General features: G+C 39.4%; 1 protein-coding gene across 5 annotated transcripts in view; it reads right to left on the bottom strand.

Moving 5' to 3' along the window:
• The window catches only part of Poteml2 (POTE ankyrin domain family member M like 2), a 464,489-nt gene that overhangs the window by 435,998 nt on the left and 12,255 nt on the right, over positions 1-16,236 (bottom strand). For 3 of the 5 annotated variants that reach the window (NM_001433322.1, NM_001433323.1, NM_001433324.1), the window contains 3 exon segments: positions 812-918; positions 1,890-2,063; positions 3,073-3,187. In NM_001433322.1, the coding sequence (NP_001420251.1) occupies positions 812-918; positions 1,890-2,063; positions 3,073-3,187 (396 nt within the window). 5 annotated transcript variants of the gene reach the window in all.

The raw sequence follows: 16,236 nt of genomic DNA, 5'->3' as shown, positions 1-16,236 counted from the left end.
TCTGGAAATAATGGCTCAACATAAACAATCGGTAAACATGTGTACTAAACAGGGAATTTCAGCATAAACAATTTTATTTCATATGGAAAGGAATATAGCTTTGTAAGATCATTTTGTAGAGCTAAACATTAACAAAGTCTAGGACAAGATTTATAATTCTACAATACCAGAATATGTGGAAGGAAATGAACTATTTATGTATCCACATTGAAAGCTCCATCTGAAATATGACACAAAAATGTCTTGGACTGCAGTATCAAGAACATTGCTGGTTCATTACAGGATGAAAGTTGACAGAAAGCCTCCTAGCAAAAGGTAGTTTTCTGCTGCATTGGACATTTCAAAACTCAAACAGATCATTAGGAAACACTATTTATTACCTGTGATTATGTATGTATAATTCTAAACATATGGCTTATGCTGTCATTTTTAGAGTCAGAAATTATAAAATTTCAGACTCAGGGACTGGGGGTGTTTATTCATGGTAGAACATTTGCCAATGACACACATGACCTTTAATTCAGTGGCAAACTGTGTCAAAATAAAAAATACTGAAGTGGACCAACAGCTGATCTAGCTTATTCTTTGTCTTGGTTCATGACTCACGAACTGAACTACTGAACTATGTAGTAATCCTGGTACTGCTGTTCTTTTGTTGTGTTGGAACAGTCTCCATATTTCCTGTGTCATAAGCTTTCTAAATATTTGTCTCTGAGTTTTTCAAATCATTTAATATCATTTTAATATTCATACTTAAGTAATTGTCACCATCAAGAACAACACTAAGATTGTAGAAGAGAAGAAACTGTACCTGCTTGACACTTGCACGGCCTGTGCATCTGCACTCTTTGATTCTAAAAATTTTATCATTTCAGTGTGATTTTCATATGTTGCAAGTTGCAGTGGTGTCAAGCCATACTGTAAAGAAAACAATATTACATTTAATAAAACACTTTATAAAGTTCATCACAGATTTTGTGAACATAAACACACACTGTACTGAGTCACAAGGCATCATTTTCCCTACAACACCTGCTGTGCTTTCCCACACACAGCTCTCTTCTTCCCTTTGACACATCTTTTGCCTACACAACACTGCATATGAACACCAATCCCTTCCAGAATTTTCCCCAAACACTCAATGGATCCACTCTTCTTAGCTCCAAAGAGTAGGACCTCTATGGACACAACCCCAAAACGAAGTTTGGTATGCCCCTGTTGAAGGAGTGTGCTCAAGAGGTATCTGGAGCAGAGTTTCTCAATCTGCACTTCAAATATATTTCTTTTCTAAACTAAGAATTATCTCCCAAGGTCAACAGCATCTTCTATGAATACCAAAACTTTTGAAAATAATAAAAATGTTTTTGCATATTGTCTCCAATGATCAAATTTCCTAATTTGCCTGTCACCTCTTTCCTTTTCCAGTCTGCCCTCATCCCTGAGCCAAACCCACATTAGTACCTCCTTAGCTGCAAGCCATTTCTATTTATTCTACAATCATTTAACTTGAAATGTATTTATATTTATTGTCAGTGTAGATGTGATGTGTGTGTGTGTGTGTGTGTGTGTGTGTGTGTGTGTGTGTGTGTTCCTAAAGCCTTTATTCTTGAATTTTAAACAAGGTCAATGCTGAGGAAAACCATGCTGTTCTGTGTTCTTTTGCACTAATTACAAATATGTATATATGTTATATATATGCATATATATATAACATATATATATATATGTGTGTGTGTGTGTGTGTGTGTGTGTGTGTGTGTATTCTATTTAAAGAAAAAAAGCACTCCTCTGAACACATTCAGAGAGAATGCTTGAGGTTCTGCATGTAGAAAACAGGTCTGAGTGTGACAGGTAGAAGTGCATTGGGAATGAAGTTGAATGACCTTTACCTTTGTTTTGGCTTCAAAATCAACGTTGTACTTCAGGAGCAATTTTACAATTTTTATGTTTCCCCTGGAAGCGGCATGATGAAAGGCTGTATTCCCATGGAAATCTGTCAGATTTGGATTAGCATTGTGCCTGAGCAATATATAAACACAGTCTGTGTTTTGGCACTGCACGGCCTGTGGAAATTGTACAAAGAAATACATCGTCAATTCAAGGAAGCCAAGAGAGACATTTCTACCATGATACTGAATAGTTACCCTTAAATCAGACAGAGTTTTAGTTATTCATATTATCCTTCTATTTTGACACAAGGTCTTCTTAAGTACTCCAGGCTTGACTCATTTAATGATCTCCCCACCACATCTTTTTCCAAGTGGTAGAGTTAAGGGGTTCTACCAACCCACCTAGATGCTCTAAGCACTCAGGTCTGTGCTGGTTGGCTGTCACAGTGCAGAGATTGCTTGTTTGGTTAGATTTTGTTCTTTTTGCCAATGTGGCCCAGGCTTAATACACCTGGAAAGATCCTCACTTGAGGGATTGTCTCTATCAGACTGGGTTCTGGGCAACTGTGTGGAATTTTTTTGTTTAGATAGAAGCAGGAAAGAACTATACATGAACTGACACAGGGCTCCAACTGCATAGGGAGCAGAGAATAGCCTTGTTGTGGCACCAGTGGAAGGCTAAGCCCTTGGTCCTGCCAAGGTTTGACCCCCAGTGCAGGTGAATATGGGGGCAGTAAGAGGAATGGATGGGAAAAAACCCGTATCGGGGAGAGAGAGGAGATGGGGCTTATGGACAGGAAACCAGGAAAGGGAATAACATTTGAAATGTAACGAAAGAAATGTATCTAACCAAAAAAGGAAGTAGGTAAGCCCAAGGTCTTGTGGTAGGGGCATGCCTGAGAAGAAAGTTCTCAGTTGTAGAAGAAATGATGAGCAAACCTTGGTAAAAGCCATGGAAAGCTGCATTCTCCCCTGGTCTCTAGTTTAGTTCTTCCCTCGAGTTCCTGATTTGAGCTCCTGACCAGGTTTCCCACAAGGATCAACTGGGATGTATACATGTAAGCCAAATAACTTTTCCCTCTCCTCAGTTGGTTTTGTTCAGTGCTTTCTCACAGCAGCAAAAACCAAACAAGGACACCTCTAATCCATTTTATACCAAAACAGATAGATGGCCAATAGCTACCTTAATCAACGGTGTGCAGCCTTCATCATCCTGGATGTTAATGTTGGAGTTATATTCCAGTAACAGTGTTACTACATCTGGATGGTTGTGGACACATGCATAATGTAGGGATGTCCTGCAAATTGGAAGCACATTTAAGGACATCTATGAATTCCAAATAAGACTATCATCACCTGTAAGTACTACATAGTCTGAAACCTAGAAAAGTTCCCCAATTGATCTCAGCTTCAATTTAAACCCTACTCTAATATCTGGAACTTACTAGTTACTACTTGGGATTTTTAGAAACGCCACGATTCCATGTCCCCATCCAAGGGATGAACAATAAACATAGTAGCTATCTTACAAGGGGCTGCTGTGATGTTTGAATTTGGATTGGCAAGAAATCTGCTACAACACTACAAGCATTTCCAGCTCCTGAGAGCTCAGCATTTGCTGATCATGATAATGATTTCTCTTCCTAGTGATAACAAACAGAACTTTTCTGTGAGAGAAAAACGGGATTTTATCAGCAGTACACATAAAAATTTTCACAGAAAAAAATTTACATTTCTTATAGAAAAGAACTCTCTTTATTGACCATGTCCTGAGCTTGATAATCCTCCGATCTCATCCGTGTGGTTACCTTCCTTTTTCATTCACATTTTAGCCTCTCTAAGAGTACAAGGTCACTCATCCTATTTACTGTTGTAGAACAATAATTAGCAATATTTTAACACTGTTACTCTACAAAATAAAAGGTAATCATGCAATGCTTTGTGCCCTACATTAAACAAAATATGTCACAACCCACAGGTAAATTGCAATTATACAGGCTGCTTGTATCTATGTACATTTTTAACAATGAACAAAAATGTAAGTCGTCAGTCATCCATACTTTGATTCATTTTTATTTCCTCATTTCATTCTTTTATGCCCATGTGTACTATTTCTGTACTCAGTACCAGTATAGAAACCAGGACCTCATGCTTTGCCATATATTGATCAATGTGCCCATGTACTCACACCAAAATTGGGTAAATATTCCTACAAGGTAATAACCTATGGTGGCCTAGCTGCCTTGCTTGAGATTCAAAAGAATTTCAGCAAAATGAAAGGATGGTTCCAAAGAGCAAGGTTCATTTCATGTTATATTTAAATTTATAGAATGTAAGGAAGCTTGACTGGGCAGAGAAACAAGGAATTACAAATAGGAAGACCTTGAGAGATATTAGAATGTGTATTCTACACAGGAGATATCTAAGTTACATGTGGGGAGTAAATGGACTGACAGAATGAAAAATTACCGTTGGACAAGTCAGTGTTTTCAAAGAAAATATTCAATAAGCAGAATATTTTAAAACTGTAATTCATTCTTGTATTCTTTATATGAAACTCCAGCTTAAAGACTAATTAATGCCTTAGAATTACAAAATGACCAAGAAGCATGTGGACTAGGGAAATATGCTGGTGTTTCATAAACTAAACTGAGAGAGACGTGAAGGAATACCACTAAAATCAGGGAGCAGACAAGGATGCCCCCTACACAAATTCAGCAAAGTGGTGGATATAAAATTAACGCAAACAAATCAGTAGCCTTCCTCTACTCAAAGGATGAACAGGCTAAGAAAGGAATTAGGGAAACGACACCTTCAGAATAATCACAAATGAAATAAAATAACCCAGTGTGACTCTAACCAAGCAAGTGAAAATTCTGTATGGCAAAAACTTCAAGTCTCTGAAGAAACAATTAGAAGATCTCATAAGATGGAAAGATCTCGCATTCTCGCAGATTGGCAGGATTAATATTATAAAATTGGCCATCTGTCCAAAAGCAATCTACTGATTCAATGCAATCCCCATCAAAATTCCAACTCAATTCCTCATAGAGGTAGAAAGAACATTTGCAAATTCATTTGCATTGACAAAAAAATAACAGGATAGTTAAAACTATACTCAAAAATAAAAGAAATTCTGGGGGAATTACCCTCCCTAACCTTAAGCTGTATTACAGAGCAATAATGATAAAAGTGTTATGGTATTGGTACAGAGATAGGCAAGTAGATCAATGGAATAGAATAAGAGACCCAGAAATGAACCTACACACCTATGGTCACTTGATTTTTGAGAAAGGAGCTAAAACCATCTAGTGGAAAAAGAGATAGCTTTTTCAACAACTGGTGCTGGATCAACTGGCACTCAGCATGTAGACTGCAAATCGAACCATTCTTATCGCCCTGCACACACATAAGGCCAAGTGAATCAAGGATCTCCACATAAAACAAGATATACTCAACCTATAGGAAGAAAACGTGGGGAAGAACCTGGAAAACATGAGCACTTGGGAAAATTTCCTGAACAGAACAACAATAGCTTATTCTCCAAGATCAAGAATAAAGAAATGGGACCTCATAAAATTGCAAAACTTCTGTAAGACAAAGGACACTGTCATTAGAAGAAAATGGCTACTAACAGATTGGAAAAGATTTTTATGAATCCTACATCTGATAGAAGGCTTACATCCAATATACACAAAGAATTCAAAAAATTAGACTCCAGAGAATCTATTACAAAATGGGGAGCAGAGCTAAACAAAGAATTCTCAATTGAGGAATATCAAATGGCCAAAAAGAACCTAAAGAACTGTTCAACATCTTTAGTCATCAGAGAAAATGCAAATCAATACCACCCTGTGATTCAACCCCACACCAGTCAGAATGGCAAAGATCAAAAGCTCAGGTGACAACAGAGGTAGGCGAGGATTTGGAGGAGGAGGAACACTCCTCCTTTGTAGGTGGGAGAGCAAGCTGGGACAACAACTCTGGAAATCTGTTTGGAGGACCCAGCTTTACACACGCCTGTGTATATACCCAAAAAGGGCTCCAACATAAAACAAGGAAACATATTCCATTACATTTACAGCAGCCTTATTCATAATAGCCAGGAGCTGGAGAGAACCCAGATGTCCCTTCATCTAAAGAGTTCACATGGAAAGACCCATGGCTTCAACTGCATATGTAGCAGAGGATGGCCTTGTTGGGCACCAATAAGAGGAGAAGCCCGTGGTCCTGCCAAGGCTCTAGCCCCAGTAGAACGGAATGCTAAGGCAGGGAATCCAGAAGGAGTGGGCAAACGGGTGGGGTGAACCCTCATATAAGAGGAGGAGGGACGATGAGCAAGGGGGTTCATGGTAATAACCCACACACACAGAAAAAGGAATGAGGGGCTGGGGTAGTTGTTAAAACTCAATTGATAAAACATTTTCCCTCAAAACCTGACTGGAGCTGTTGGGATAAGGGGATCCGCAAAGCTCACTTGCCTACAAGTGTGAGGATCATTGTGCTCCAAAACAGTAAATAAAGCACACCATGGACTTGCTTGAGTGGAGTCTCCAGAACAGAGGGACAATGGGCTGGAACCCACAGGGAGGCCTGCTTGCTCAGACCTTAGAACCCCATGGTGGTACAACATAACTAGCAGTCGACATTGTCTCTGACCACCACACCCTAAGCTCCACACGTGTGGGGCACAGGAAGTGAGATGAGGACAATCTCTGTCCTTCACATGTGTATCGATGTAAAAACAACAGTACAGAAGGTGATTACATGGGAGCATGGTCACAGTTCCAGTTCTAAATGTCTTTGATCCATTAGCAAACCTGTCATATTGATCTTATTGATATTTTTGCATTAAAGTTGACAATTTACCTTATGATAAATTTTCTAGTGTTGTATGTTCAGATTAAGGCCCTATATATTAAGAAAATCTTGCTTGGAGAGATGGCTCAGAGGTTAAGAGCACAGACTGCTCTTCCAGAGGTCCTGAGTTCAATTCCCAGCAACCACACGGTGGCTCACAACCATCTGTAATGGGATCTGGTGTGTCTGAAGACAGCTACAGTGTACTCATATAAATAAAATCTTTAAAAAAAGAAAAAGAAAATCTTCATAGAATCAAGGGAGTGGGGAGTGGAAATGGGAGAGGCAGGAAAGGGTATAACACTGAAATGTAAATGCATAAAATATCAAATAAAAAGAAAAGCAGAAAAGAACAACAACAAAAAAATAAAATCTAGATAGGGGTCTTGGCAATAACAGCTCTAGTTTTGTTTAGTAGAGAACACAGGTTTGATTGTTAGGACCCACATCACAGCTCACAACTGTCTATAGCTGCAGTTCCAGATGATCCAGCACCAGGTTCTGTCACACAGAGTGCACAAAAAATACATCTACGCAAAACAACTGTATTTGTGTGTGTGTGTGTGTGTTGTGTATTTGTGTGTTCTTACAAAATTTAAGGGTAAACATAAAAGTAAAATTATGTAGTTTCATTAAGGCCTAGGAGCTGCTGTTCCACAGTGTGGAGGTCTCATACGACTAAGAGCATTTAGCAGGTATAAAACCCAGGGGTCCCCAGTGAAAATGAGCCTATGTATGACCATTCTCCACCCTCAAGATGTAACGCTAGAAGTTGATTTTTCTTCCTGCTTAGCCCTGAGTGTCCCTAACAGTTCCCACCAACCTGCTTTTACTGCTCTCATCAATTACCTGCCCCGTCTATCATATTCATCCACATGATGTTCCCTGGAGTAGATCATACTCTCTGTTGTCACCAGATCTCCAACACTTGCCGCTCGTTGTAATGGACCCACCGGGTCATACCCGATCTGATAGCGGTGAAATTGCCTTGATCTCTGATGACACAGGCAACCTAAACGACGACAGGAATGCCACAGACGTGTGTACCAGCGTCTCCTTCGGGGGAAGTTGAATGTCATCGAGTCTTCATCCATTATTGAGCTAGGGCCACCCAGGACCTTCTTTCCCTCTTCCCTCCCCGTTAACTGATCGCCACCTCCCAAATTCTACAATAATTCTCTGTATTAACAATCAATACTTGCCAACAAAATGTTGGCACGTCCTGCTAGTTCAGCAAATACTGAGCTATAAACTAGTAGCTCAGCTGTGCCGGCACCACCACAGTGATGTGCTCTGAGCACACAATGGAGCTGGCTTAAGGGCAGGACCCTATGATTATGCTCCATGTGTGCCCCCCTCAGACTCCACTGTTAGGAGCCCAGCCCCCTCAGTGCTTGTTCAAAGCTCTGTCAATGTTGACACTGAAGTAGATCTACTTGAATGGCCTTCAAAGGGAATACTGAGGGCAGTTAGGGCAGCCATTGTAATCTGTAACCCTAAGACTGGACTGATGGACCTAAATAATCATCCTGATTTAGCAAACCCCAGACCCAAAACAACAAATATTTCATGTGTCTGCTGTTAAGGATGTTAGGTTTTAAGTATCTGACATGAGAACTACAATCTGGATAACCACACAGGATTCCTGACTATCTACTAGGGAACTAGGGGGCAGAAGAATATCTGCCCAGGAAGAGGAAGGAGTGTATAGTGTTGGGAAGAGATAAAAGCTAGAATAGGAGGGGTTAATGAGAGGGAACCGGGAGAAATGGGTAGAGGCAAAGGGTACACACTTCTACCTCCCTCGCATTTTTCAAGCCCCGTTACCCTCCTTTCATATTCATCAACATGATGTTGACTGGAGTTGATCACTCTCTCCAGTGTATCCAGGTCACCTGCTGGCTGCATGTTGGAATGGGCATACAGATTCATACTTGATAAGGAAGAGGGTCAATTTCTTTTTCTTAACCAGGCACCCACTGCCCTGGCATGCAAACCTAGGTAAAGTAGGAAATAAGGGGAGGGACAACAAACACTAAAGTCCCTTTGAAAAAATTAAATGGAAATCTACTCTATCAGCTTCCTATATGTATGGAATACATATGGAGCCAAAAACTAACATGACACGAGGCTCCACCTAGACATGTTGTGCCAACAAGTTACAAATCCAGCAACAGGAATGGGTGGCAACCTGTTGAGTCATTACCCAAAGGGTCCTATAGAAAACCTTGACCATCACAAGCCAGTGCCAAGACTATTGGTTGCTCTATACAATCTGATGTTCAGGACTGACTTCTGAAGATAACATTTCTGTCATCACACAGTGGGGGATAGGTTGAGCCGGGGTCTAACTAGACTCTTCACACTACTAACCAGAGTTCATAATACTGGAAGGTACCCTGTCTGCTACTGGAGGGCAAAGGTAATCCTCAATATCAGTCAGCTTCAAACCCTGAAACCTACAGTAACACCTACAAAGAAGCTCAAAGGCATCTTCAAATCTAATTATAGGCGATCTAGAACCCTCATATCTTCACAGGCCCAGACATACATATAGTACACACACAGACACGTAGGCAAAACATTCATACATGTGAAAGAAGCGTAATCTTTCGATAATAATTGGTTTACAGGTATGTAATACACTTATGCACTAAGTTCATTCTTTCCAAGTATATAATCTAGGAGTGCATTCTTAGTATGTCATTAAAATTATGCACCCATTACCCTATTGGTTTTAAAAACATTTTTATCTTTGAGAAGAAACCCTGTGGCCATTAGAAGTTCCTCTTTATTCCTCCAGACCCTACACCCTATAAACTTGTTAGGCACCAGCTCAGCCTATCCCTCTTCAATGACAGAAGTGTAGGAACTTAAGATCAGGATGTGTAGAGTACCACTGCCTTTGCATAGCCCATGATGTGCCCGGGTTTCATGAATCCCTTTGGTCAACAAGTAAACAGGCTGTAATCCAAACTAACTTTTGGCTAGGTGTCACATTCTGCTGGGTGTTGTTGTTGTTGTTGTTGTTGCTGTTGCTTCTGATATTGTTTGATACATTGATTGGTTTTTAGTGTTGTGTTTTTTGAGGTTTTTGTTTGTTTAATTGATTCTTTGGGTGATTGATTGGTTTTCAAGAAAGTTTCTCTTTCTCTCTCTCTCTCTCTCTCTCTCTCTCTCTCTCTCTCTCTCTCTCTCTCTCCATGTGTGTGTGTGTGTGTGTGTGTGGGTGGGTGGGTGGGTGGGTAGGTAGGTGTGTGTGGGTGTGTTTGTGTGTGTGCGCGTTTGAGTGTGTGTAGAGCTGGCTGTCCTAAATGTACCTCTGTAGACCAGGCTGGCCCCAAACTCTTGAAAATCTACATGACTCTGCCTCCTGAGTGCTGGGATTAAAGTTATATGCCCTCACCAACCTGGTCATTTTATGTATCTAACAGAAATGAAGTCATCTAATATAGAAATATCCCCTTTCTTGGTCATTAAATAATAGCTTCTTTTATCATAAGATACTGTCAATGCCTCTGTCCATCTCTAGAGACTAGTCCATTGTATCAATACGATAAACTCTGTTTACCCGTTCATCATGCTGGACTATTTGGGGTTCTCTCTTTTGTCTTTTTTTTTTTGGTTCTTTTTTTTCGGAGCTGGGGATCGAACCCAGGGCCTTGCGCTTCCTAGGCAAGCGCTCTACCACTGAGCTAAATCCCCAACCCCTCTCTTTTGTCTTTTACACTTAGCAGGGCAATTATAACTCAATCACAATAAAATGAGCTTCAGACTTCCCCTCAGGACAATGTGATGGAGAAGATACCTCTTCTGTGATTCACTTTTCCCAGATTATATCTATATTTTGTAGAGTTGGTTAAAATCAACCAGCATCCTAGCCTCCAAGGCTCCAGTACTGCTGTTGAACAGTCAGAAAGGAAGGACGAGGAAATTTTGGGGAGCATTCCTGTAAAACTGGGTCTTCTGGATGGAACAAAATGCTAGGAGTCATGAATCCAATACAGGGGCCTTTGCTGAAAACACCCCACACAGAATGGGGCATCCTAATTCCATCAGGTACTGGAAGGAGCTCCTGAAGTTTTAAAGGGTACCAGTTGAAGACTGGTTTTCACTTGAAAAATACACTAAAAAGCTACTGATGTAATAAAGAGTATAGAAACTTGTGGCTTTCACTTAAAACATTTTAATGGGAAACTCTTAATTAAAAGGCAAACAGTTTAGGTCAACACTCATAGGATGAGTCACTAGGACTAGCAGCAGAGTCCTTGACAAGAGGGAGTCCTACTTAGCAATGTCATGATAAACCCTCACAAATCAGAGGCCCACTGCTCTCCTTGGACTGTTTTACTAACAGTGCTGTGCTGGCTTTCTTTTACCACTTTACAGCGTATGCAGACCAGACTCCATAAATTGTCATGTCTGCAAACGTCATCTGCTGTTCGTGACGTCACTTTATCTCTGAAAAAAACTGAGCTTCACTAAGGATCACCTTGGACATGGATACATCTACTGTCATGGTATTGGCCTGCTGCCTGCCCGATGGCAAAGGAGGACAAATGAGTCACCTCCAGGACACTGCAGTCACAGAGACATGGATTCTCCTTGATCAAGGTTCCAATCTCCTGGATTGCATCATCTGGTAAGTGCGTGAGAAGTATTTGTTCTTTTCACACATAAAATCCTGTTCACCAAAATCAGTGAGTGCACAGTGCACCCTTCAGGTGCAGACCTGACCTATTAGACTGAGAATAAATTTTAACAAACATCCATGCTCAGTGGAATCCAAACATCACATCTGTCTTCCCAAGTGGAGGATATTTATACTCATTAAATTGCAGATATTACTAAAATACCTAAATACTGAAGGGAAACCCAGGGTGGCTGGTGCCATTGTGCCGTCCTTAGGTGATCCCACAGGTCCTCTGAATGCACGAAAGGGAAAGTACTGACCTCTACCTTCATCCACTCAGCAATTCCTTGTTTGAATCCTATTGACTTCTTAGTATTACTTCTCAGATTCCATGTTGTTTTTTCTTCTCTTTTACTAGGGACTTGGTATTATGTCTGTAAGTCACTCACTACAGTAATCTATCACCCCAATCTCTTAGAATCTCTACGTTTATTTGCTATAGAGATAATGAAGTCTTGAGGGAGAGATGTAAAGGAGTCATACCATTTAAAATGGAGTTACCACCTTCTCTGTACACTTTCCAGGTTGGGGTCTCTGTGTTAGTGTCTATAGCCTACAAGAAGATGATGCTTTTCTAATGAGGGTTCCAAACACAGATCTATAGCTATGACAGTCATTTCATTGATACGGATAAGAGTACTGAGTTTTCCTCTTGGCTCAGGACATATCTACTCTTAGGGTTTTGGCTGCTTTAGCAGTTTCAGGCCTGGCTTCCATCACATAGAGTGTGTCTGAAATAGAATCAGGAAATAGAATTATTTCCATAATATGTGTTCCACTACTGTACCAGAACATCTTACGAGCCAGTAACTGGTTTACTTTGCAGTATTTGTAGCTTTGGGATAACCATGTTTGCATTTCTGTTCTGAAATCATGCAGACTACTTTACGTATCATGAATGCTACTTGGTAGGTGTGAAGCTTAATAGATGAGGTTTATCTTGGTTTGTTTTGTAAATATACTTATTTTTATAAGAATCTACTAAGATTTTTATGAATGGCAGAGGCATCATATTCAGTCAAATGATGATGATCATTGATTTATGCCATGTTTTAAATTTCAGGAGGTATGATTTATGAATGGTTGCTTTTATTCTCTGTGCTATAGGACTAATGTTCAGGAAGTACCATTCTGTACAGTAAAGTCAAACATATTTCCTACTTTCTCCTCTGCCACATTTGTTGTGTGAAGTATTATGCAGATCCGTGTGTATGTGATGTATGTGGCATTGACTTCTGTGCTTGGTGTTGAAATGGACTAAGTTTCTGTCTTCTCCATGCAGCTATCTCTATGGATCAGTGTAATTTGTTAAAATGCTGTCAATTCCCCATAATCTGTGGATGTTTTCTTTCTTTTTTCTCTCTTTGATTTTGTTTTATTTATTTACTTATTTACTTATTTATTCATTTATCTATTTATATAAACTTTGCTTCAAGGTCTGCTCCAAACTTTTGTCTCCATATTTCCTGCTATAAATATTTTTGTTTCCCCTTCTAAAATGTACTGATGCATACACATGTTTGTCGTCCTTCTTCAGCTTCATGTGATCTGTGGATTGTATTTTGGGTAATCTGAGCCTTGGGTTTAATATTCATTTATCAGTGAGTGCATACCATGTGTGTTGTTTTCTGATTGGGTTACCTCACTCAGGATGATATTTTCTGGTTCCATCCATTTGCCTATGAATTTCATGAAGTTTTTTAATAGCTGAGTAGTACTACATGGTATAAATGTACCACATTTTCTGTATCCATTCCTTTGTTGATGGATGTCTGGATTCTTTCCAGCTCCTGGCTATTATAAATAAGGTTGCTATGAACTTATTGGAGCATATTTGTTCGACATATGTTGGAGCATCTATTGTCTCTATGACCAGGAATTATTATACCTGGGTCCTCAGGTGGTACTATGTCCAATTTTCTGAGGAAACTCCAACTGACTTCCAAAGCAGTTCTACCAGCTTGTTATCCAAGTAACAATGGAAGAGTGTTCCTCTTTCTCCACATCCTTGCCAGCATCTGTCATTACCTGAGTTTTTGTTCTTAGCCACTCTACAGGTTGTGAGGAGGAATCTCAGCATTGTTTTGATTTGTGTTCCCCTGATGACTAAGGTTGTTGAACATTTCTATAGGTAGTTCTCAGCTATTCAATATTCCTCGGCTGAGATTTCCCTGTTTAGCTCTGTACCCATTTCTTTAATAAGGTTATTTGGCTCTCTGGAGTCTAAGTTCTTGATTTCTTAGTACATATTGGATATTAGCCCTCTATCAGATGTCGGAGGGGTGAAGACCTTTTCCCAATCTCTTGGTTGCTGTTTTATCCTAAAGACAGTATCTGTTGCCTTATAGAAGCTCTGCAATATTATGAGATCCCATATGACAATTCTTGAGCATAGCCATTGGTGCTCTCATCAGGCATTTTCCCCAAACTCCATGTGTTCGAAGCTTTCCCCTGCTTTTTCTTCTATTGGTTTAAGTATTCTGGTTTTATGAGGAGGTACTTGATCCATTTGGACTTGAGCTTTGTACACGGCAATAAGAATGGATCAATTTGTCCCTTAGAGAGGAAACACAAAAATCCCTGAAAAAATTCCAAAAAAAAAAAAACCAACCAAACAGGTGAACGAATTGAAAATGTAAATAGAAACAATAAAGAAAGCACAAAGGGAGACAACCCTGGATATAAAAAACCTATGGAAGAGACAAGAAGCTGTAGATACAAGGATCACCAACATAATGGAAGAGATAGAAGAGAAAATCTCAGGAGCAGAAGATACCATACAAAACATTGACACAACTGTCAAAGATAATGGAAAACACAAAAAGCTCCTAGCCCAAAACATCCAGGAAATCCAGGACACAATGAGAAAATCAAACCTAAGGATAATAGGCTTAGAAGAAAGTGAAGACTTCCAACTTAAAGGGCCAGTAAATGTATTCAACAAAATTATAAAAGAAAACTTCCCTAACCTAAAGAAAGAGACACCCATAAACATACAAGAAGGCTACAGAACTCCAAATAGATTGAACCAGAAGATAAATTCCTCCCATCCCATAATAGTTAAAACATCAACTGCACAAAACAAAGAATATTAAAAGAAGTAAGGGGAAAGGTCAAGTGACATAAAATGGCAGATCTAGGAGAATTATGACAGATTTCTCACCAGAGACTATGAAAGCCAGAAGATCCTGGAAAGATGTCATATGGACCCTAAGAGAACACAAATGCCAGGCCAGGCAACAAAAAAATTATATATATGGGGCTGGGGACTTAGCTCAGTGGTAGAGCGCTTACCTAGGAAGCGCAAGGCCCTGGGTTCGGTCCCCAGCTCCGAAAAAAAGAACCAAAAAAAAAATTATATATATATATATATATTATAATTTATATATATACTATATATAATATAGTATTATATATATATATATATATCTCAAAACTTTCAATTAATGTATCCAGCACTACAAAGGATAATAGGTGGGAAACTACAACACAAGGAGGGAAACTACACCATACAGAAAGCAAGAACGTAATCTCCTTGCAACAAAACCAAAAGAAGAGAGTCACACAAACATAATTTCACCTCTAACAACGAAAATAATAGGAACCTACAATTACTATTCCTTAATATCTCTCAACATCAATGGACCCAATTCACCAATGAAAATACATAGACTAACAGACTGGATCCATACAGGAGACTCAGCATTTTGCTGCATACAGGAAAAACACCTCAGAGATAAAGACAGTAACTACCTCAGAGTAAAAGGTTGGAACACAAATTTCCAAGCAAATGATCTGAAGAAACAAGCAGAAGTAGCCACGGTAATATAGAATAAGATTGACTTTCAAACAAAGTCATCAAAAAAAATGAGGAAGGACACTTCATACACATCAAAGGAAAAAATCCACCAAGATGAACTCTCAATCTTAAATATCTATGCTCCATATGCAAGGGCAAATACATTCATAAAAGAAACCTTACTAAAGCTCATATCACACATTGCACATCACACAATAATTGTAGGAGATTTCAACAGCCCACTCTCATCAAATCATAGAAACAAAAAATAAACAGAGACATATTGAAGCTAACAGAAGTTATGAACCAAATGGATTTAACAGGTATTTAAAGAACATTCCATCATAAAATGAAAGGATATGCATACTTCTCAGCACCTCATGGTACCTTCTCTAAAACTGACCATATAATTGGTCACAAAACAGGCCTCAACAGATACAGGAAGATATAAATAATTTCACGTGTCCTATCAGATCATGACGGACTAAGGTTGGTCTTCCGGAACAAAACACCAATGGTTTATGCTCTAAGATCAAGAATCGACAAATGGGATCTCATAAAACTGCAAAGCTTCTGTAAGGCAAAAGACACTGTGGTTAGGACAAAACGGCAACCAACAGATTGGGAAAAGATCTTTACCAATTCTAAAACTGATAGAGGGCTCATATCCAAAATATTCAAAGAACTCACGAAGTTAAACAGCAGGGAGACAAATAACCCTATTAAAAATGGGGTTCAGAGCTAAACAAAGAATTCACAACTGAGGAATGCCGTATGGCTGAGAGGAACCTAAAGAAATGTTCAACATATTTAGTCATAAGGGAAAACAACCCTGAAATTCCACCTCACACCAGTCAGAATGACTAAAATCGAAAACTCCGGGGACAGCAGATGCTGGCAACGATGTGGAGAAAGAGGAACACTCCTCCATTGTTGCTGGGATCGCAGACTGCTACAGTCATTCTGGAAATCAGGCTACAGATTGCTCAGAAAAT

The sequence above is a fragment of the Rattus norvegicus genome, chromosome 16 (genome assembly GCF_021556685.1).
Source record: "Rattus norvegicus strain SHRSP/BbbUtx chromosome 16, alternate assembly SHRSP_T2T, whole genome shotgun sequence".
Taxonomy (NCBI): Eukaryota; Metazoa; Chordata; class Mammalia; order Rodentia; family Muridae; genus Rattus; species Rattus norvegicus.
Note: the sequence above shows the minus strand (reverse complement) of the source record. Positions and strands in the feature narration are given on the sequence as shown.